Genomic DNA, 23579 nt, shown 5'->3' on the forward strand with positions numbered 1-23579 from the left:
CCGGACTCGTGATGTCACCAGGAGAGCACTGGCTGTCACTGGACTCCGGATGGAATGTTTTTTTTTGTTTTTTACATCACCCTTGTGCCCGTACCTATTATATTCTTAAGTCTGATGTGACCTCAGAGTATAATGCGGAGGCCAATTTAATTCACACAAGACAAATCTCTTTGTTTGGCTTAGTGAAAACCAAACTATTTGGTATACTCGGGTCAAACCCGGCTTGGTCCAAACCAATTCGCCCATCTCTAGTCACTACATTTTCAAGAAGCATTACATAAATCCATAGTACAAGTGAATATAAAAAAGTTTGGAATATGTCTTATCATAGAAAAATGCTTCTTTCACCACTTATCAGACTCTTTTCTTCTTCAAGCCTGCTAAACTGACTATCACTCTGAAATCTCTGGTGAATTCAGACGTGTTAGAGCAAGATGGGCAGAAGGGTACAGATGGGTTATATTACACAGAAGTCTATGGAGAGAGGAGCGGGAGCTCAGTGAGAGGAAAGACTCCGACTTACACTAGGTTCACACCTGCATTCGGGTTTCCATTCTTCGGTTCTGCTTGGGGATCCAAAAAACGGAAACCCTGCTTAAAAGGCAGTTAACCTTAATACACTGGTCCACCGGGTTTCTACCCAGTTCCCGTCCCAAAAAATGCGGAGAGAAAAGTCCTGCTTGCAGATTAGGGGACGGAGTCCCCAAACTGAGACCGGGCGCAGGTATGAATCTAGCCATGTTAATGAAGGATTCTGGGAGAGTGACAATGGCTTTCCTATCAGCAATGTGCTGGGATTACTTGTTAGCGGTAATTGGATTTGTCCTAAGGATGATATCTGGTGGTATTAGCAGCTAATCTAATAATAAGATGAGGAATGAGGAGTAAACACTGGACTACTTAAAGAAGTGCGAGACAAAACAGATCCATTCATGTGGAGAAAGCTTTGATCCAAGTGTCCACACAAGTTATTCAGCATGTATGTCACTACATTGCAAGCTGCAGGATACAGTTCTGTCTAAATCCATCAGTTGAGCTCCTTGTATGAATGATTTTATATCGCCTCATATATGAACATTGTCATCATACAGAACACCCCGCTAGATCTGATAGATACAGGAAAGAGTCTGAAGGTGCAGACGGAGAAACCCCATCTTGTGAGTCTGGGGAGCGGGAGGCTGAGCACCGCCATCACTCTGCTGCCGCTGGAGGAAGGTACTGCCATCAAATAGTCATTGATATCCAACTTTTTGGAAACGTACTGTATATTTCTGTGAGTGAACTGTAGTTCTATTTTAGTGGCTGCCCTTGTATAACTGCACTATATCGTTCATGCTATATACTCTTACATGTATGTGTTAACCATTCGCTGGCCAGTTGTATAGTTACATGGCCATACAAGTGATCATTCTTTATCTTTGTCCTTTGTAAGGTCCATGTTTGTTGTTGATCGTATGTTTAATGCAGAGATAAAAATCGTTGTGGGTCAGTAGCCCCCTTGCCCCCTGCTGAAAAGAATACACATTGTAAAGTGAATGATTGTATTACCTATAGACCCCATTATAGGCAATGGGGTCTCTCAGGCTCCCTGTACCTATCCCTTTTATCACTTATGCATACTTGTCTGGTGATTATATTGTCTTATGTCCATATGGAAGTAGACGTCATCATCTTCAGTGTTTGGGGTTAGGATGTACTCGCTGATCCCTTTTCATTCCCCAGGGAGGACCACTTTGGGTCACGCGTCCAAGGATATTTTCTTAAGGGGTCCCGGTATTGCTGCTGAACACTGCTTCATTGAGAATATCCACGGCACCCTCACCCTTTATCCATGCGGGAATCCTTGTTCGATCGATGGGCTTCCAGTCACTCAACCTACACGTCTGACACAAGGTATGACCGATAAAATCTCTAATATACTTATGGATTTATTCATGAGAACAGCGCCCTGGTATAAAAATTCAGATCTGAGCCCCTGATAGGAAGAGACCTGGATACACCTCAGCCAAACTCCGTATTACCCGCTAACCATTCTGGAGAGTCTCGCTAACTCTGTAATACAGATGTAAAGCTTCTTAAGCACGTGGATACATAGGAACTCCATGTAAGGCTCAGGATCCATAGGGATTCCATGTACAGCTCAGGAACCATAGGGATTCCATGTAAGGCTCAGGATCCATAGGGATTCCATGTAAGACTCAGAAACCATAGGGACTCTATGTAAGGCTCAGGATCCATAGGTATTCCATGTAAGGCTCAGTATCTATAAGGATTCTATGTAAGGCTCAGGAACCATAGGGATTCCATGTAAGGCTCAGGATCCATAGGGACTCCATGTAAGGCTCAGGATCCATAGGGACTCCATGTGCTGATGTAAGGATCCATAGGGACTCCATGTGCTGATGTAAGGATCCATAGGGACTCCATGTGCCGCTGTAAGGATCCATAGGGACTCCATGTGCCGCTGTAAGGATCCATAGGGACTCCATGTGCCGCTGTAAGGATCCATAGGGACTCCATGTGCATGTCCATGAACACAGTGCTAGTATCTGCATGAGGGAACATGCTAGAATGTTTTGGGACTTTAGTTCACTACTATGTCCTGGTGGTTTAGTATACTAAACCTGCCAATAATAAGCCTGTCCTACCCAGAGATGAGTCTGATGTTCACACTCTAGTGCTCCTATTTTATGTGTGTGTGTACAGATCCAGTCTTAAAGGTTACCTGAGTTTCCATAAAAAGTTGAACCATGTGCAGGGTCTTGCAGGGTAGTCTGTTCTCTAGGTGTATAAGCCTTCATTCATAAGCCTCCCCTGCAATCGCTGTGTTTCTGACGTGAGTCTGTTTGGTTCTGAAGACAGAATTTCCCTAGTAACAGGGAGTGAACAGCACATCTGACTGAAATGGCATGGATATTGCAGTGAGCTCCACTTCTGCTCCATAGGCTAGTGGTGTCATACTCATGCTTTCTGTGTGCAGCTCAGTCCCATTCAAGTGAACTGAATGCTGAGCCAGATGCCCAAGTGAACTAGGCAGATGCGGCTACATTGTACAGCACCGTCCTTGGTGAACAGTGAAGAGGCTGCATGCTGCGTTCTCCGCAAACAGCTGATCAATAGGAGTGATGGGTGTCAGAAATGGTGATTTAGTGTCCCAAGACCTCCTGACAGGTTCCCTCTAAAGATACAGAAATCAAATCAAACCACAACTTCTTAAGACTTATTAACCAAAAGAAACGTTTCAAGGATATTTAGGTTTTGTTTTTTTTCCGATCGTTAGACATGACTGTGTCTAGAATATCTGGTCATATTGGTATTCCTTATCTGTATGAGAATGTTCTGAAGAGAATACCTCTGCCATGACCTCACCAAGGAAGTCACAACATCGAAATTATGCAGAACGAGACGTTAGCCAGATTGGAGCGTTACCAAGACATTGTTTGGTGTGAACGAAATCTAAACTTCAGCTAATCTCGTAATGGACTTGTATGGAAAAGTCGTGTTTAGCAACTTTATAAGAAAACTCTGACAACCGTAGGGCTACATAGAGTGTAAAGTGGACTCTCTGGTGGATTCCTTCCTATGCATAAGGTGTCTCTAGTTTGGGCTGATACCCCTAGTCATGTTTTAAAGGGATCCTATCATTGGATACCCTTTTTTTCTCGATAACACATAGAAATAGCCTTAAGAAAGCCTCCTACCTTTAGATGTCTTCTCTGTGCCGCCGTTCGGTAGAAATCCCGTTTTTCTTCTGTATGCAAATGAGTTCTCTCACAGTTCTGGGGGCGGTCCCCAATACTGCGAGAGAAATCTCCATCTTCTTCTGGAACGCCCTCTCCCTGTGTCTTCTTCCGTCCTGGTTTTTCAATTTTCTAGGCCTCAGGCAGAGCTGACTGTACATGCCTGGGCCACAAGAAAATGGCCGCTTACACCAGCTTACAGTGTAAGCAGCCATTTTCTTGTGGCCTGGACATGCGCAGTCAGCTCTGCCCAAGGCCTAGAAAATTTAAAACCCCTGATGGAAGAAGACGCAGGGAAAGGGGGCGTTCCAGAAGAAGATGGAAGCGGCGCGAAAAAAAAGGTATCCAACGATAGGATCCCTTTAAGGCTCTTTAATGGGTTGGACATTGAGTTACAGGGTTGCTACTTATACATTAGGTGGCACTCTAGAGCTTTCTTCCTTCTGGAGGAGAGCTGATTTGAAGACGTCAGGAAAGGATTCTTTACGTTTAAAGCAGTCAAATTGAGGAATGTCCTCGCACGAGAGGCAGTAATGGCAAATACTATGTCAGCATTCACACAAGGACTCTATGCTTGTCCCGCACATACCTCAAATTCTTACAATTACAAGGGTGCCTTTACACGTAGCAGATTGGTCACAGAATTTTTGTGATCGTCCCATTCATCTGTATGGCATTGTCAGAGATCCGTGCACATGTCTCAGAAATAACCTTATTCTTGGAACCGGTCTTTAGTCTGCAACAAATCTGCTGCATGTGAACCTACCCCGAGGTCTGTGCCATTCCAAGAATACAGCATATGGTTTATGTATGTGTCTTATACAAAGTTCTTCAAAAGCCGTTTCCATATGTTTATTTAAGGCAGCACTTCCAAGATTTAGGTACGAGGGCTGGGCTCAGATTTCACATTACATTCTTAGTCAGTGATGTGTCCTATAGAAACCAGTCAGTGTTTATGAAAACTGCCGGTACAGGATACGAGGGATTGTAGACTATACATAGAGTCTGATATATGGGCTACGATGGAACAAGAGGTCTGAGCTATGGCTGGTGCTTGTACCTAGTAGGTATTGGCTACTATTCACACATAGATGCTGTATCCCTAATCCTTGTAAGAGTCGAGAAACTTCTGGAAGCTTAAAGGGTGGGTATCTGGGACACTAAACCACCCCCAGGTCTTTATGGTCTGGGGGCTTAGTATCCCAAATCCACTGGCGCAGTTCTACAGTGAATCCAGAGGCGTATACCTCAGCTTCATTGCGCATGCGCCGTACCTCAGTGCACATGCGCAGTGAAGCCATCAGTCTGCTGGCCATTGGTTATAATATTCATCATACACGTCATTAGGAAATTAACAATTTATGCTCAACGAGGTTATGGGAAGAATATGCAAATCTGACTTCCATGATGTAATTAGGATGCCAGTGCCTCAAGTATGCACACCAATAGAGGGCGCTGACTGAGAATGTGCAAGTCTGTCTTGGCATCCTAATTACATCATGGAAGTCAGATTTGCATATTCTTCCCATGTTCCTTTGCACAGTAGAGCGCTCATGGCTTAATAAGACTCCACACACCTAAATGGTGGTTCTCTCCTTAAGGAGTGATGAGATACCCTCAACGAGGTTATGACATTTACTGAGTATGGTGCCATCTGGTGTTCAAAGTGTATATTAGTGTGCACATCCACCTATTGAGTCCGGTCACTGCCCTGCTTGTCAGGGAGGAGCAGCCTTTGTGCTAACATGGTAATATAGCTGAGAAGATTCCCAATATAGGGAAAGTAAGAAGGGGCTATATTGTTAGCTGCCAGAGGGGGAAGGAGACTGATTCCTCCTCAAGACCACTCCAGCAGCACTGATAAGTAGCAGCACCAAGGACAATTTATAGAAACAAAAGCATTTTTAAAAAAAGGCAGCTTTTAGGCTAGAAACACAGCAATAAAGGTATATATAGCAGGCAGATTTACCCACGTATACCTTTATGGGATGCCACTTCGTAGACATACAGTGGTATATGTTTCCCATTGATGATTGTCATGAATGGAGCCCTATAGGTACGTTTGATATATGGACCAGGAGTTTTACTTAGGGGTGTATGACAAGCGTACACTGCAGTGTGCACACAGCCTTACTTTCAATTACAGGAATGTATTTCCTATTTTTTAGGCAGGTTTTTATTGTATGGGAAGCTTGCTTTACTATGCTTTAGCCTTGGTATGGAGAGACACAATAAAAAATACACCGCAGGTTTAGTTTTTTTGCTTCTTTTGAAGTAGGAATCACTATATGCCTAAAATGTGTCATAAAACGCATGTGAACAGAGCCCAACAATAAAAGTACTGTCTTGTGGGGGCTGCACCTGTATTTTGACACAGTGGTGACTTGACTAATGCACATCTAATGTGTCCACAAACCCCCAACCACCAGTGTCTGCTCATCTATCTCTATGCAATGTTACAAGGAGACCCTAGAAGACAATGGCGCTGATGTTTGGTCTGCCGCCCCCCTCCTGCATAACAATGGGAAGAACAGGGAGACATCAGGTCACAATTAACCCATCTGTCCCCCTTTTTCATGGTAATGTGCTTCAGTGAAAGGATGAATCTGTAATACCCTGGGACGGCGGGGCAGGACACGTCACTGGGATACCCGGTGGGTGTTTGTACGCCAGCTGTACGCTTTTTCTAACCAGTCTATTAAAATTCTTGCATGGATTTGTTTTTGTGTTACGGACACTGACTTAAGTCCCTTATGTGTACAGACTGCCTGGAGGTTGGCGCAGATCACCAAAACTAAAGGGCTCAATGAGGAGTTCAACCCCTTAGGCACCGCTCTGAGATTTCTGATACTGAAAAACTACATTTCTAAGAAGAGGACCCCTCACATCCATGACGTGTTCAAGGGCAGTTACAGAAATCTCTGCACAATGCCAAAGGGGTGTGAGACTTTTTGGATGCTTTTACACATGCCAAATTGAGGCGCAGCTTTGGTCATAAGGGTTCTACGGTTCTCGCGGCCCAAAACTTCATTGCAAAACTGTGGTAATTGTAGTAAAATTTCATTCTACAGGTGACAGATATTTATTGAGATCTTCATCAGGTTTGTCTGTTCTTCTGTCTAATGATGGACAGAAACGGATCCCGAGAATCAGCTCCCATATTGTCTAGCGGTTAGGATTCCTGGTTTTTACTCAGGTGGCCGGGGTTCGACTCCCAGTATGGGAACATGAGCTTGGGGCAACATAGTGGCTCAGTAGTTAGCACTGCAGCCTTGCAGTGCTGGAGTCCTGGGTTTGAATCCCACCAGGAACAACAGTTGCAAGGAGTTTGTATTTTCTCCCCGTGTTTGCGTGGATTTTCTCCCATTCTACAAAGACATACTGATAAGAAAAAAATTGTACATTGTGATCCCTATATGGGGCATTGAAAAAAAGAAAAGAAACGGATTGTAAGAGACCCAATTGACTATAATGGGGTGCGTCAGGTGTCTAATTTTTTTTTCCCCTGAAATCACTGGACACAAAAGTTGGGCTTGCAGGAAATTTTGTGACAGATCTGATACAGATGTGAACTCAGCCTTAACATGTTATTATAAAATAAAATCAGCACTGTGTAAATAGACCCCAAATAGTGGTAAGGCTGGTCTTACACGACCATAATGCATTTGCGGTCCACAAGTTGCTGATCAGCAACACTAGTTACTGATCATCAACTTACACTCCGCAGATGTCCATGAGCTGCCGCACTCGCCCATAGAGTTCTATGGGCGAGTCCGTGCAGTGCCGTGAATTGCGGCCATGTTCCAAAAAGTGCGGACCTCGGTTGCGGCCCGGCACACCACGGATAAAGTATCCGGTGGTGTACGAGGCCGCATTGACTATAATGTGTCCGCAATTGAAAACCTTCAATTGCAGACCATTTGTGGACTTAAACTACGGTCGTGTAAGACCAGCCTAAGACGTGCAGTTATGGTGGCTCGACTGCAGTGTTTGAGCCCCCTAATAGTGCCCTTTTGTATGCATAATCCCGGATGTTGCCTCTTTTCCAGACACCTCTATTTTTGACCCCTGTGACCAATCAGTATACTATAGGGTAGGTTCTACGTTGTGACGATCAATGATCACTATGTTTCCCTGTGACTCCTTCACTAATGTAAGTGAATGGAGTTGCCTTGTACCCCAAGGGTGCTACGACAGAGACTTCTGGTCACAAAAAAAACAAGTCGCAGCACCCTCAAAGCTTGATTGTGACTCCATTTACTTACATTAGGGCACCAGTGAGTGTGTGATGGTCGCCATGTAGTATACTGATTCGTCAAAGGAGCCAAAAATAGGGGTATCTGATCCCTGGAAAAGAGGTGACATCTAGAATCCTATGAAAAAAAGGAACGCAATGAGGTGGAATCACAGGTAAGGGGTCGCTGGGTGACACGGTGATCTTTGGTGGCATGGCAGGAGTCGCAGCCAAAGTCGCCATGTATCTGTAGCCTAAACCTGCCGGCCATGTCCTCTCTGGATGTTAGTCGGGGTATAATCTTGGACAATGGGTGTACTTTTTATCCCCCTACTTGTGTACACAGACCCTTCCCCCAAAACCCCGTGACCCCTGAAATACCAACGCCTGGGGCTGCTTATAATATCTGTGGTCAGCCATGTCTTATCTTCTGTACAGTACAAGTATTGTTGGACTACAACCCTGGGGCAGCCTGCTGGGACTTGTAGTACTCTGTCACATGCAGCGGCTCCTTCCAGGGCTCTGGTGTAAGAAAGGCATGTAAGCCATGGGAGGAGGGAGGAGAAGGAATGTAGGGGGTGGGGGGCCATAAAATATCCAGACAAGCTACATGACGACAACCTGTGTGTAATGGCGACGTGATAGACAACATGTCTGAGTGTAGGGCTGTGTGTGGGGCGGCGGGGCCCTGCTCTGCCCGTGTCCCCCTCACACAGCCCTCGTCTGCCTGTTCCCACCTCACACACAGGGAAGGAGTGAGTCAGGAGCCATGGGTGGGACGGAAGGGGGTTGTGGGGCTGCTGCTAAATCATCCCTCCCTTTCCTGCCCCTTCCATGGATGGAAAGTAAGAGAGCCTGTGATTGGGTCACCTCCCGGGTGTGCGGCCACAGCTGAGAAGAAAGACTCCAGAATGGCACCGGTGCCCTGAGCTGGCAGGACGACACCGGGCATATGTCTGCCCCCCGGGAGGACAGGCTGCCGGGCACGCTGCAAACTTTGTGTGTGGAGAGGAGAGGGCGCCTCCTGGAGATAGACAACCCGAGGGTGGTAAGTGGGGCTGGGCACAATCACTGCATGCCAGGGCTGGCACACCCGGCGGAGCCATGTATGGGCTCACCTGCTGTCTGACTGCTGGGGGGAGATATAGGGGCAGGCTGCTGCTCTCTGGTATCAGCCAGGGAGAGGAGACAAAGGCTTCTGTGGCATCCTGAGGTGTGACTGTATATACAGTATACAGAGGTGGACTTGTGTATAGTAGGTGTATTGTGTCCCCCTATCTGTAGTGCCCCTCATACACCACATAAGGTACCCACTATAGTACCCCCATACATTACATAAGGTACCCACTATTACACCCCTCATACACCACATATAGTATCTCCTATAGTGCCCCTCACACACTATACCCAGTATTGTACCCCTTACACACCACATAGGGTACCCTCTATAATACTTTACTCCTCATAAACTACATAAGGTACCCACTATAGTACCCCCATACATTACATAAGGTATCCACTATTATACCCCTCATACATCACATAAGATACCCCTTATATACCACATATAGTATCTCCTATAGTGCCCCTCATACACTATACCCAATATTGTACCCCTTACACACCACATAAGGTACCCTCTATAATACTTTACTCCTCATACACTACATAAGGTATTCTCTATGGTACCCTCATACATTACATAAGATTCCCATTATTATTACCCCTTATATACCACATAAAGTATCTCCTATAGTACCCCTCACTCACTATACCCAATATTGTACCCCTTACACACCACATAATGTACTCCACTCCTCACACACCACATAAGGTACCCTCTATAGTACCCCTCATACACCACATATAGTATCTCCTATAGTGCCCCTCATACACCACATAAGGTACCCACTATTACACCCCTCATACACCACATATAGTATCTCCTATAGTGCCCCTCACACACTGTACCCAATATTGTACCCCTTACACACCACATAGGGTACCCTCTATAATACTTTACTCCTCATAAACTACATAAGGTACCCACTATAGTACCCCCATACATTACATAAGGTACCCACTATTATACCCCTCATACATCACATAAGATACCCATTATTATTACCCCTTACTTTATGTGGTATATATCTCCTATAGTGCCCCTCACTCACTCTACCCAATATTGTACCCCTTACACACCACATAGTGTACTCTCTATAGTACTTTACTCCTCACACACCACATAAGGTACCCTCTATAGTACCCCCCATACACCACATAAGGTACCCTCTATAGTACCCCCCATACACCACATACGATACCCTCTATGGAACCCCCAGTTTACTACAATTACCCTCTATAATACCCCGCATAAGGTATCCTTTATAGTACCCCTATCTTACATCAATTACCCTCTATAGTACCCCTCAAATACCATATAAGGTAACTCCCTACAGAACTCATCTATAATACCCCTCACACGCCAAACACGTTAACCCCCTATAGACACCCTGTTTAATACACCTCACACACCGCATGAGGTAACCCCCATAGAGCTCATTTCTGGTACCCGCTGTAGAAGCCATGTATCATACCCCGCACACTAGATAAGATGCCCCCTATAGACCTCATAGTGCTATATATAGTACTCACACACACTAGATAAGTTAACCCCTCGTAGAACGCTTCTCCTGTGACTGTGACGAGGAATATGGGGGCACACAAGGGCCCCCGCACATTTCCTGCCCATGTGCTTTCTAGGGTATCTGCTTTCAGCCATGCCTAAATATACCAGCTAGAAGTATATATAAACTCCTGGGAATATTCATTGACGACGTGTATCCTCACAGGGGTCTGTACACGTCGCTGGTGCGGTGGTCTATGGCACGCCACACTGTATGCCAGCTGCTATAGGTGGTCTCTGGGTAATCTTGCTCTTGAGGTCGGTATATAGGACAGTGATCCGCTGACTCATCTGCCGCTCCGAGCCTTAATGCTGTGTCATTATGGAGATGGAGAGAAGAAGAAGCGTCGCAGAGCCCTAAGAAGGAGTCTCGGGGGTTAACTGTGGTGTGACGCCGGCTGTGGTTCCTAATAATTCTATAGTCCTATACACTGAGCCATCAGAGCGTATTATTGGGGTGCTCTCGCAGTCACCCCTATAGCTGAGATAGTCGCCCTTTCTCGCAGCTTTATCCCAATTGTGGATTTTTCTAGCAAATCTGTAATTGGCGGTTTACTCGATACTGTAGACACGTCTGCATCTGGACCGTTTCTATTGCGAAATCGCAGCACTAAAAAGAAGCGTTACCCAGCCTTGGGGTCAGTTCACATGGAGTCTTTTGCAGGCAGAAAAAATCTGCTTCAGGAATTAGGAAACTGTATTTTGTCCCAGTTTTTTTTTTTTTTTTTTTTGCTCCAGCACACTGTATGGACCTGGAAACTTCACTTTAAAAAAAAAAAACGCAAGCAATTTTTGCAAAAAAAAAAAGTGCCAAAAAACCATGTCGAGTTTTTTCCGCCTCCCATTGACTTTTGCCTGAAAATAGGTCATGTCCCTTTTTTTTTTTTTTTTTTTTTTCCCCCCCGCTAGCTGAAAAAACTTCTAGTGATTCCCATTGAAATAAATGGGCGGCGGGTTTTTGAGGCGGATTCCGCGTCAAAATCCGCCTGCAAAAACCTCCGTGTGAACTGACCCCTAATCAGAAGTTTCCAAGTCCATACAGTGCACCGGAGAAAAAAAAAAACGCAACAAAAAACGCTTCGTATAAAAAAAAAAAACAACTTTCGTTTAGTTTCCTAATTCCTGAAGCAGATTTTTTCAGCTTGCAGCAAACTCAGTGTGAACATACCCTTAATCGGCATGTAACACTTGGGGGATCCGTGGCGAAATTCAAGGCAACAGAGGATAGTTGATGGATGGCCAAGTCTCTGCAGGGCATGCTGGGAGCGCTAGTTCCACACTATTACCACTATAGATGTCATCACTGTAGATGGCAACAATGTTGAGGAATTGCAACAAAGTTTATTAGAAAGTTCCTAAAAGTTTCCAACAGTTGTGTCTTGTATAGCATCCCCCCCCCCCCATGTAGGAGATCCCGACTAGACATGGTGATGAACAAAAGCAAAAAAAAAAATCCCGAATTGTTGCACCCTGTGATGTAAACGTGTAAAATCCAGAGAGTGACACGTTCCCCAGGACTGTATTATGATGTGACGACGCACGCGCTCAATGCGCCTCTACACGCCGGCCGCTGCTTTTCTTGTCTGGGCAGATTTTTTTATAGCCCCGGGACAAGGATTTGTTAGGAAATGTCTAAAATAAACATGAGCGCCGTGGCCGGAGGAGGAGGCGAATCCTCGGTGACTCCTCTACTAATAACTCTCTGCAGCTCCTCCTGTCGCCACACATGAAGCTGGGATCTGGATTCTAGCAATCGATTTTGGGGAAAAATACCTGCGCCCTGTTATATGGAAGCAAATCGTGGTGTGAACAGAGCCCTGGAGGTATCTAGTTGCTGTATTATGGCTGAGGTTTGTGGGAAGAAAGCGAGGATACGTCTTGGCCGCCACATATAGACAATGTGGCCGGTAGTTTTGGGCACTGGTAGGGGGGTTATGTGACCCCCCCCCCCCCCTCCCGCTCGTCCTATAATTAGCAGAAAAGCTTTGTTGACTTTGACAGACGGATGCTAAATATGAACAATGGCCTACAGGCCCCGGAGACCCTGCAGAACCCTTCACATCACAGCTGTCTCCTCAGCGAGGGTGAGACTGGGGCGTAAGGTTTTACAAAATGTCAGAAAACTTTCTTTTATTCATTTATAGTCAGTGGAGGTGTAATGTGCTGTAAATTTAGTAGGTGTCAGTGCTTTATAGGCTTCTTCTGTATTTATGCGCCCCCTAGTGTACTGATATACACACTTGTTATCTGGGGGAACCCCAGAAAAATGTTTGTACTTCTAGGGACTCCCCTATTCTATTGTATTCTATTTTATTTTATTTTTATTTTATTCTATTTTATTCTATTCTATTTTATTCTATTTTACTTTATTCTATTTTACTTTATTCTATTTTATTTTATTCTATTTTATTTTATTCTATTTTATTTTACTCTATTTTATTTTATTTTCTATTTTATTCTATTTTATTTTATTATTTTATTCTATGTTATTTTTATTTTATTCTATTTTATTTTATTCTATTTTATTTTATTCTATTTTATTTTATTTTCTATTTTATTCTATTTTATTTTATTTTATTATTTTATTCTATGTTATTTTTATTTTATTCTATTCCATTCCATTAGGCCTGTTTAGTGCTATAATTTGGCACAGATATGGTAACTGGTCTGTGTAACTAAGATGACAGGGCTTGTTGTGACTTGGGGTTTAGGGGACCCCCTGATCAGGACGCAAAAAGGATCAGGGAACCCTGGATAGAAGACACTAGACTAGTTATAATGTACCGCCAAGAGGAACAATAGGGAATAAGTGTGTGATTGGTGGGACCACCATTGATCGGAAGAACAAGATTTCGGAGTCCCTTGTTGCATAGAGAGGGGGCCGCACATGCTTTGGCTTATCTTATTATACAGTACCCTCATAGTCCAAAACTGTCCTGCGGCTTGGCTATAGTAAGACTAAGTTTACACTGTATTTGGTACGACCGTTCCTGCCCAGACGTAAGGCCTGTATTCCTATACAAGAGCAGACCTCTATTAAAGGGATGATCCTATAATCGCTAGGATATGGCATTATTATATGATGGGTGGGTGTCCAATTTTTGGAAATGGAGGGGACACAGAGCTGTTTTAACAACACCTGCCCTTTAGAGTCACTCCGTGCACAGCGGCGCCACCAGGTTGTGCAGGGAACTGCGGTATGGGTTTATTCAAGGGAATGAGAAAAATGTAGAAGGTCCAAAGCTTACATCATGCATCCCATTCCTTCTCCTCCATCATTACGTCATCACCATATAAGATGGAAATACTCCTATAAAAAGATAAGCCTGGTGTGAATTGGGGCTTAGTTGTATCTCCCCGCCATGATCCTCCTTTCTCCTCTCTTCCTAATAGTAAGCCCTCCGATCTGCTGTAATCTTCTCTATATCCGGTAACCTCACATCACATAGGAGAGGCTTACAGAGGCCGACCCTTCATAATGAAGAGCTGTGACTATAAATCCGCTCAGGTCTCTACGGGGTTAATCATTGTTGTTGGCCGTAATCCACATGAGATTAGTTAGAACTAGTGCAAAGGTAAAGGGGTTTTCTACAGGCCACATTTTTTACAGGAGGGATGAAATATTTGGTCGCGGAGACCCCCACCATTACTAATACAGAGGACCTGTGCCCCTTTTCCCTTCTCACGGGCCATCTTAGAGCCTCAACATTGGCCTGTATACCAGGAATAGCTCCCAATATATACCTACCATGGAAGACTGCGGTGTATTACACTATATAGGTATACTATCACCCATACACTATTCTATACCGCCTTTTTTTTTTTCTATTAGAGCGCCCCCACATATCCACAGGCTGTTTTTGGCATTGCAGTTTAGCTCTGTTGACTCAAATGAGGGTGAGCTATCATACCGGACATAGCCCAAAGCCAGAGGTGGCGCTGTTTTATAGAAAAATGATGTACATGACCTGCAATGAACAATATTTGTCACTAATTCTTACCGGAATTTGCTGTGAAATCTGGTTTACGTAGGGACATTGGCGGAGAATTTGTTGTATATTTCACCCTATGTCTTACCTCTGAGGTGATAATTTGAAGCCTAATTTCACACGACTGTGGTGTCGTGAATACCCACCATTTTTACCCTGAGGGGCGCCCGATTTTACATCGCAGTGTATGGAGGGATCCGTGAAAACGGACAAATATAGGGCATGACTTATATTTTGATGCTTCATGACAACTGACAAATTTGGGGTGATATATAAGGGCGACACGGTGGCTAAGTGGTTAGCACTACAGCCTTGCAGCGCTGGAGTCCTAGGTTTCAATCCCGACAGGGACAACATCTGCATCGTTTGTATGTTCTCCCTGTGTCTGCGTGGATTTCCTCACATTCTGCAAAAAGACATACTGATAGGGAGAAAAATTTGGGGTCCTATGACTAGCCCCCATTTATCGTCCGTGGCCGATTTCCCTTGGTACGTGCAGCATAGGATTCTGTGCAGATTTTTTTTTGCAGCGTGCAGATGAGATTTTGCAGATTTTCTGCCCAAAATTCTACTATGCCGTAAGAATCTATCTTATAGATCTATATCTAGGATATATCTCGGCAGCCATCCCAGGTGGTCGCCCCTTTAAGGTTATCTTGGTTAATAGGGCTGTGTACTGTAATGTGCTTGTCGTCACGGGAAGGTTTTCCCTGGTAAGCCTACATTATCCGGATCCTTGGGATGGATTGTATAGTTAGAAGTTCAGGAACAAAGCCCGTGGAGGTGTCGGTAATCTGATCCCACTTTATGAGGTGGGTGAGATGTGTAACTCTAGGCAGCGCTGGTAATATAGAGCTTTTATGGGCACTGCATGGGCATTACTACAGAATACCATTATATTTATAACAGGCGCCACCCCTCATGACCACGAATGTCAAAGAACTGGAATATTTTTGTAGCCCGAGTGTATATTTAGTAGCTGGAGGGGGCCCCATTGTCTATAGCTGGATGCCAGATGTGAAGAGAAATTTGGTAGGAACAGAGAGGGTAGGCTGAGACTATACAGAAATCTGTACTGGCATGGCTGCTATCTCCGGACACATGGTATATTACATTAGATTCAGGGCACCCCATGGTACATTACATTAGATTCAGGGCACCCCATGGTACATTACATTAGATTCAGGACACCCCATGGTACATTACATTAGATTCAGGGCACCTCATGGTACATTACATTAGATTCAGGACACCCCATGGTACATTACATTAGATTCAGGGCACCTCATGGTACATTACATTAGATTCAGGGCACCCCATGGTACATTACATTAGATTCAGGGCACCCCATGGTACATTACATTAGATTCAGGACACCTCATGGTACATTACATTAGATTCAGGGCACCCCATGGTACATTACATTAGATTCAGGGCACCCCATGGTACATTACATTAGATTCAGGACACCCCATGGTACATTACATTAGATTCAGGACACCCCATGGTACATTACATTAGATTCAGGGCACCTCATGGTACATTACATTAGATTCAGGGCACCTCATGGTACATTACATTAGATTCAGGGCACCCCATGGTACATTACATTAGATTCAGGGCACCTCATGGTACATTACATTAGATTCAGGGCACCCCATGGTACATTACATTAGATTCAGGGCACCCCATGGTACATTACATTAGATTCAGGACACCTCATGGTACATTACATTAGATTCAGGGCACCCCATGGTACATTACATTAGATTCAGGGCACCCCATGGTACATTACATTAGATTCAGGACACCCCATGGTACATTACATTAGATTCAGGACACCCCATGGTACATTACATTAGATTCAGGGCACCTCATGGTACATTACATTAGATTCAGGGCACCTCATGGTACATTACATTAGATTCAGGGCACCCCATGGTACATTACATTAGATTCAGGGCACCCCATGGTACATTACATTAGATTCAGGGCACCCCATGGTACATTACATTAGATTCAGGGCACCCCATGGTACATTACATTAGATTCAGGGCACCCCATGGTACATTACATTAGATTCAGGACACCCCATGGTACATTACATTAGATTCAGGACACCCCATGGTACATTACATTAGATTCAGGGCACCCCATGGTACATTACATTAGATTCAGGGCACCCCATGGTACATTACATTAGATTCAGGGCACCCCATGGTACATTACATTAGATTCAGGACACCCCATGGTACATTACATTAGATTCAGGACACCTCATGGTACATTACATTAGATTCAGGGCACCTCATGGTACATTACATTAGATTCAGGGCACCCCATGGTACATTACATTAGATTCAGGGCACCCCATGGTACATTACATTAGATTCAGGGCACCCCATGGTACATTACATTAGATTCAGGGCACCTCATGGTACATTACATTAGATTCAGGACACCCCATGGTACATTACATTAGATTCAGGGCACCCCATGGTACATTACATTAGATTCAGGGCACCCCATGGTACATTACATTAGATTCAGGGCACCCCATGGTACATTACATTAGATTCAGGACACCCCATGGTACATTACATTAGATTCAGGGCACCTCATGGTACATTACATTAGATTCAGGGCACCTCATGGTACATTACATTAGATTCAGGACATCCCATGGTACCAAAAAAATCCTCCTAAGGGCGCAGATAATGCTGCATAAAGGCCTTTATCCTCTTCGCTGAGGGATAATATTACTATGCTAGCATGGATGTCATATAGGAGATTACATGGTAATCTATATGTTCTCTTCTCTTCGCAGGTTGTATGATCTGCTTGGGCCAGTCTACATTTTTGAGATTTAATCACCCAGCCGAGGCTCACTGGATGAAAACCATGATTCCTTCCACAGGGAGGAGCTCCTCCACCAGCCTCCATTCTGCAGGTAAGATCTGTATACTGACTATAGCAATGGTTTTACACCTTGAATTGGTCTCCATGGTACATGGGTTTAGTGTAGAGTGGACCTGAGATAGGAAAAGGCCTGGGCCGATTGGACAACCCCGTGAATTTCTAAAGGGGGTTTCCAGCAATGTTAAACTTTTTTGCAAACAGCTGACGATGGTGTAAAGTAAAGAAGGGAGTAACATTAAGCTTAGCCACCCTCTGCTGTTCCCTAATGGGTTACAGGACTCTCGTGATGACAAGACGTTTCAAAATGTGACCACTGCGGCAAATCATGGGTTGTAGTTGTGACAAGTCAACACCACTGAGGTCTCATAGTGCAGAAGTCGCATGTTCAGACAATACAACAGTGGCCACAACTTGGTGGTATCGTCACGTCACTGCTAAAACCAGTCATTGACCACAGTGGTCACGTGTTGACCTGTCATTCGGGAGGCATATAGACTGCTGGCATGGTCATTTTGTGTGGAAATTTCTAATTCCAAATCTTATATGAGTCTATTTTACGCTTTTCATTCTAGAAAACTCCACAGCCCTCCTGAACGGTTGTCACGATGGTGTCTACCAGTCCAATGTCCCTTCACATTCATCACTGGTGAGCTCTATTGAGAAGAACCTTCAGGATATCATGGACTCTTTGGTTCTGGAAAGGCCAACTTCACCGGTCAGGAAATTGTCGCAGTCATCTACTCACAGCCTGTCCTGTTTATCTAATGGAGGAAGCCGACGCATGCTGTCACCCCCAACCAGTCCCCTTTCTTCCAACTCTGGATATGAAAATGCCTTAACGTCTCCATTGTCTTCTCCTGGAAGTGGCAGCCTCACCAGCCCTTCTTCAGGCCAAGATGGTGTATCCTCAGCAATACCCCCAATTGTGCCGCACAGAACATCTAGTTTTAGTCACTCCTTGCCACGTCCAACGCCAATTTACGGAGGAAGCAGTTTGGATCTACGTTCCTCTCGAGGAACAGGTGGAAGTTCCCTTATAAGTCCTCCGAGTCCTGGGGCGTCTACCCGAATGGGTGGTTTAAGTGTTCCTAGCAGTCCTCTTCTTGGAAGCAAATTTCAACATTCAATTATGGATCGCCCTTCAAGCCCCTACAGGCAATTGGTGGGGGTAGCAAGAAGTTTGCCTCCGGAGAGTCCTAGACTGACACGAAAAAACCCGGAGAGTATGAGAAATCTCCCCCCTGTAAGTCCTTCTTTATCACGAAGGGCAATATCCAGTTCATCAACTACCATCTCAGAGAGTCCATTAAGAGTTGTCCCCGACAGTCCCCGAGGACAAGGCCGCCGCAGATTGGGCAGTGCAGGTTCTCCTGGTACTGAAGAGAACTTCTCCCGGCCGATACGGGATCGCAGCCCTTCACCCTCATCTTTTCAGGAAATTTCCCGCCGCTTAACCCCAGCCTATAGCCATGGATCCCTGGTATCGCCAAACCAGAGTCCAAAATCTCAAAGGAAGGTGCATACACTTAGAGAACGTAAAAATAGCATCAGTGACATCAGCGACAATCAGGAAGATCTACTGGATTACCACCGGAGACAACGGGAAGAGAGACTAAGAGAACAAGAAATGGAGAGACTGGTAAGTCTAACACATTTTGTATCTGTAGGAGGACCTGGCAGTAAGTGTTCAATTTCCCTGCAGCGCCACCACTGGCCAAATTAAGCATTACATTGTGTCCATTTAAAGACACAAATTACCCAAATAATGCAGGAAAGGACAGGTCCTCCAGAGCGGGGATGATGTTTGTAAGCGTGACCTTCTCTGACCTAGCAGACAACTCCCTACTCTTAAATATTACCTAATGGGGTGTATGGTAATGGTTTTTCTAAATAGGACATCCCCTTTAAATGATGATTGTCATTGCCTTTCTGTCCTGTTTATTGCTATGGTTGGTTATTGTGATTAAAGGGTTAACTTTATACATTGACTATTGGCCCTGCCTTATGATGACTTGTCATACACGAAGCTTGGGGAGGGGTCTATGAAAGATCCTTGGGGCTTTCTCGCAACTCACTGCTTCTCGGCTAAGTTTTGTCAGACCCTCGTGTAGTAGACATGGCTCGCTGGCAGCGGCGTTACTCGTGTCCTGTCTCGGCACCCCTTCAAAAGCGAGATGGTACCTATTTCTATAAATTCGCTATAGAGCAGAACAGAAGGTCGTCGCTTGTTAGACAGGAGGTATTGTATGATATCGGTTTTATTTTATAGCATTGTGTAATGGGAAGCATATGTTATGTCTATATTATACTGTTGCATGTCTCTTGCTGTGTGTGTGAGATGTACGCTTCCAGTTAGACTCTTCCTATATGTGATGGCATTTGCACTAGAGTTCCTTCTGTCAAACTTTGTAAGGGGCTTACTATTTTCTTCAAGGGATTCACAGTATGTGGTCTGTGGGGGTTCGACACGGGGACCCCATACAGATCAGCTGTTCTAGCAGTCTCAGGGTGCCTGAAGCTGCTGCAGTGGAGCAGTAATAGGAGCGGTGATGCAATTCCCCAAAACTGCTGCACCACTCCTAATACTTGAATAAGAGCGGTGTTGCACGTGATCCCTGGCCTTTAACAGCTTCCGGTATCCTGTGTCGGACCCCGTCAGATCACTTACTGATGACCCATCACAGTGATGGCAAACCTTTTAGAGACCAAGTGCCCAAACTGCAACCCAAAACCCACTAATTTATCACAAAGTGCCAACACGGCAATTTAACCTAATAATGTGCGGATCCACAATTGAGGACAATTACAGACCTGCAAAATAGGGTCATACGAATGGGGCTTTATAGAGCTTTCTGCTCCACTGTGACCCCCCACACAGTATAATCTGCTCCACTGTGACCCCCCACACAGTATAATCTGCTCCACAGTGGTCCCCACACAGTATAATCTGCTGCACAGTGACCCCCCACACAGTATAATCTGCTGCACAGTGACCCCCCACACAGTATAATCTGCTGCACAGTGACCCCCCACACAGTATAATCTGCTGCACAGTGACCCCCCACACAGTATAATCTGCTCCACAGTGGCCCCCACACAGTACAATCTGCTGCACAGTGGCCCACACAGCACAATCTGTTCCATGGATGGGTGCCCAAAGTGAGGGCTCTGAGTGCCACCTCTGGCACCTGAGCCATAGGTTCGCCATCACGTACCTATCAAGATGGCCTGTTAGGTCCAGGACAGAAAACCCCTTTAAGTTCAGACCGCAGTGAAAAAGCGATGCAGGAAAAAACGCGGTGGAAACACATTGCAGTTTTTCCTGTAGCGCTTTTTTCATCTTCAGTTACATCTATAGCGAAACCTCCTGTAGGTATAATTGACTTGCTGCATTTTCCAAAAAAAGGGCAACGTTTTTGGAAATCGCAGCATTTCCACTGCACGTATATTTTTCTGCATTGTGTGGGTAGAAGAGAAGAGAATCTCAGCCAGTTTGCAGTGACTGTAAAACGTTGATGGTCTTTCCTCGGCGTTCCCGCCACGTGGGGCCCTGACATTCACATGAGATGAATAGGGCTATACTTTGACTTTAGTCGCGTGACCAAAGATCTCAGTGTCACCCTTCGATTCCCTTTACTAATGTAAGTGAATGGAGTTGCACTGCCACCCCGAGGATGCTGGGACTGTCATAGTCGCAAAAAGTGGTAGTCGCAGCACCCTAGTGGTCACAGTGAGACTCCTTCTCTCAGATTAGTGCAAGAGTCGCCAGAAGACATGGTGGTCCCTGGACTGGATCTATCTGGGGTGTTATCCCTGCTCTTCCATCAGGTTATTGGACTTCTTATAGATAAGTCAGAGGAGTCTGGTCGTGACTTATTCCCTTCACCCCAGCGAGAACACGTACACTCAGCCAAGCTAAGAGTGCCTGTGTATGAGGAGTTGTCCGAATGAGCGAACATCTTTAATTCTGCAGTACAGTATTGACCTCCCTGTAGCGCCCCCCCCTTAGGTTACGACCGTATTGTTGGAATAGACAAACCTTCTCGAGTATCTGAGCACGGGTCTGTAGGGGGCATGACGTTGTACACTGGTATAAATAGCATTCATGTGTCCTGCTGGATCTCATTATAATGTCTATGGGGTTTTCTGGGCGGGGAGGATTTTTAATCCAACATCTGAACATGGATACGAAAATAAAAGTCCTTACCAATTTACTATAATTAAAACCTCTCTCGTCGTCCTCTGAAGTCCCAGCCATGTGTTAACAATATGGATATATGACGTCACCTAGGCCGTATACTAGGGCAGATATGAGAAGATGGCAGGACGGGATTCCAGTTTCGGATGGAATTTGGTGTAAGGTCTGACCCGGATTATGTGCCAGATCTGACACGCGAACAGACCTAAAGGAGTAAGTTATACATTAAGGAGAGGATTTATCATGGCCGACGTTTAGTACGCCAGTCTTGGTCATCTCTGCAGCGATGGAGGATGACGGTGAAGCGCACGCTATATCATAAATCAGGCACATGCTTTGGCGGAGCCATGCGCATGACATGAAATCTACTTTACCTCCTATCTGGCGTATATCAGGCGTACATTAAGCCTGTGAACTGGCGGAAATAACTTAAGGCCCCACGTAGCGAGCCGTAGCCAAAAAACACGCTGCGGAAAAGACCGCAACGTAAACACATTGTGCTTTTTACAGAAAGTCGGCAGAGTTCTCCTCTCCGGACCGTCTATCTCTTTTATACCTATACGGAAACGCCAGCGTATCATTGACATGCCACGATTTAGACCAGGCCTCAACGTTGCGAGAACGCAGCATATAAACTGTAATAACCCAAATAATTTACATGACTTTTTCTTCAGAAAAAAAATTACATACAATTTCTCCCACATAAAACACGGCCTTTGGTAAAATCCATGAAAATCTAAAAACGTTACGGCTGTGGAAATGAAAAAACATTTAAATGAAGAAAATTGTGTTATTAAGGCGAAAAGCCTCCTGGTTACTAAGGGGTTAAATCAGTGTGTACTCCATGTTAGGTCATACTAATACTCCACGGAGGTTAATCCTCCGCAAATCTCGCCTTAAGCTGTCCGTACACATTCGATAATTCGGTGATTTATTTCATTCACATCCGTTTTTTTTTGTCCTTCACATTTCTTCGTACCCTTATAAATTTTCCCCGCACAGTGCTGCCCTCCAGCCACCCAGCAAATTGTACAAGGAGCCCCTGTATATATAGCGCTACCTTATGCCTAGTGCACTACATGGGTATACGGATGTATATGTAGTGTATGTGACCATGTGCAATGTGCTGACTTGGTGCTTTGTTCTGGCATTACACGTCTCTTTGCATTGGCCTGAAGGCCCAAGTCTCAGCCACATCAGATAATAGTGCGTGAGCCCTGAGGGAAGTATGTGAGCTAAACCCCGTGTGCTCTCCAGTATATAAGAGAAGAGGCATCCCATAATAACAGGCATTTATCACATACTGATAACCTATCTCAGTACTGTCAGTATGGAGTATAGAATAAATGCAGATTGAGAACTGACGTGACCCTGGTACCGTTCTTCTTAAAGTAGAAATCCCACAATTTTTTTCTAATCCTCGTCCTGTTTGGAAGGTCCATGATGTACATTGTAGTAGTACAGTAGTACAGTGTTACGCTTCTGGCCTCTGTAACTTATATCAGGTCCTCAGCTGTGTCATGTGACCAGCGATCAGACTCTCCAATGGATGCAGCGTCTTGTGTGTGAACAGGATGTCAATTTCTCTATATGCAACAAATAGAGATTTCTTTTGCCTCCATATGGTGTACAGGATGGGTACCAGAAGCGGCTGTCTGGGGACCACTGTGGAGCAGATTATACTGTGTGGGGACCACTGTGGAGCAGATTGTACTGTGTGGGGACCACTGTGGAGCAGATTGTACTGTGTGGGGACCACTGTGGAGCAGATTGTACTGTGTGGGGACCACTGTGGAGCAGATTGTACTGTGTG

General features: G+C 44.9%; 2 protein-coding genes across 16 annotated transcripts in view; both read left to right on the top strand.

The window, feature by feature from the left end:
* Nucleotides 1-23579, top strand: part of ARCN1 (archain 1 coat protein complex I subunit delta) — a 137708-nt gene that overhangs the window by 58602 nt on the left and 55527 nt on the right. The gene's annotated exons all lie outside the window — the stretch shown is intronic.
* The window catches only part of PHLDB1 (pleckstrin homology like domain family B member 1), a 91364-nt gene that overhangs the window by 29588 nt on the left and 38197 nt on the right, over nt 1-23579 (top strand). For 14 of the 15 annotated variants that reach the window (XM_075277698.1, XM_075277691.1, XM_075277696.1 and 11 more), the window contains 4 exons: nt 1092-1215; nt 1723-1893; nt 17477-17599; nt 18141-19207. In XM_075277698.1, the coding sequence (XP_075133799.1) occupies nt 1092-1215; nt 1723-1893; nt 17477-17599; nt 18141-19207 (1485 nt within the window). Of the gene's footprint in view, nt 1-1091; nt 1216-1722; nt 1894-8588; nt 9023-17476; nt 17600-18140; nt 19208-23579 lie in introns of those variants that run through there. The other variant, XM_075277701.1, reaches the window with a different exon arrangement.

This window comes from Leptodactylus fuscus, chromosome 6, assembly GCF_031893055.1.
Source record: "Leptodactylus fuscus isolate aLepFus1 chromosome 6, aLepFus1.hap2, whole genome shotgun sequence".
NCBI lineage: Eukaryota > Metazoa > Chordata > Amphibia > Anura > Leptodactylidae > Leptodactylus > Leptodactylus fuscus.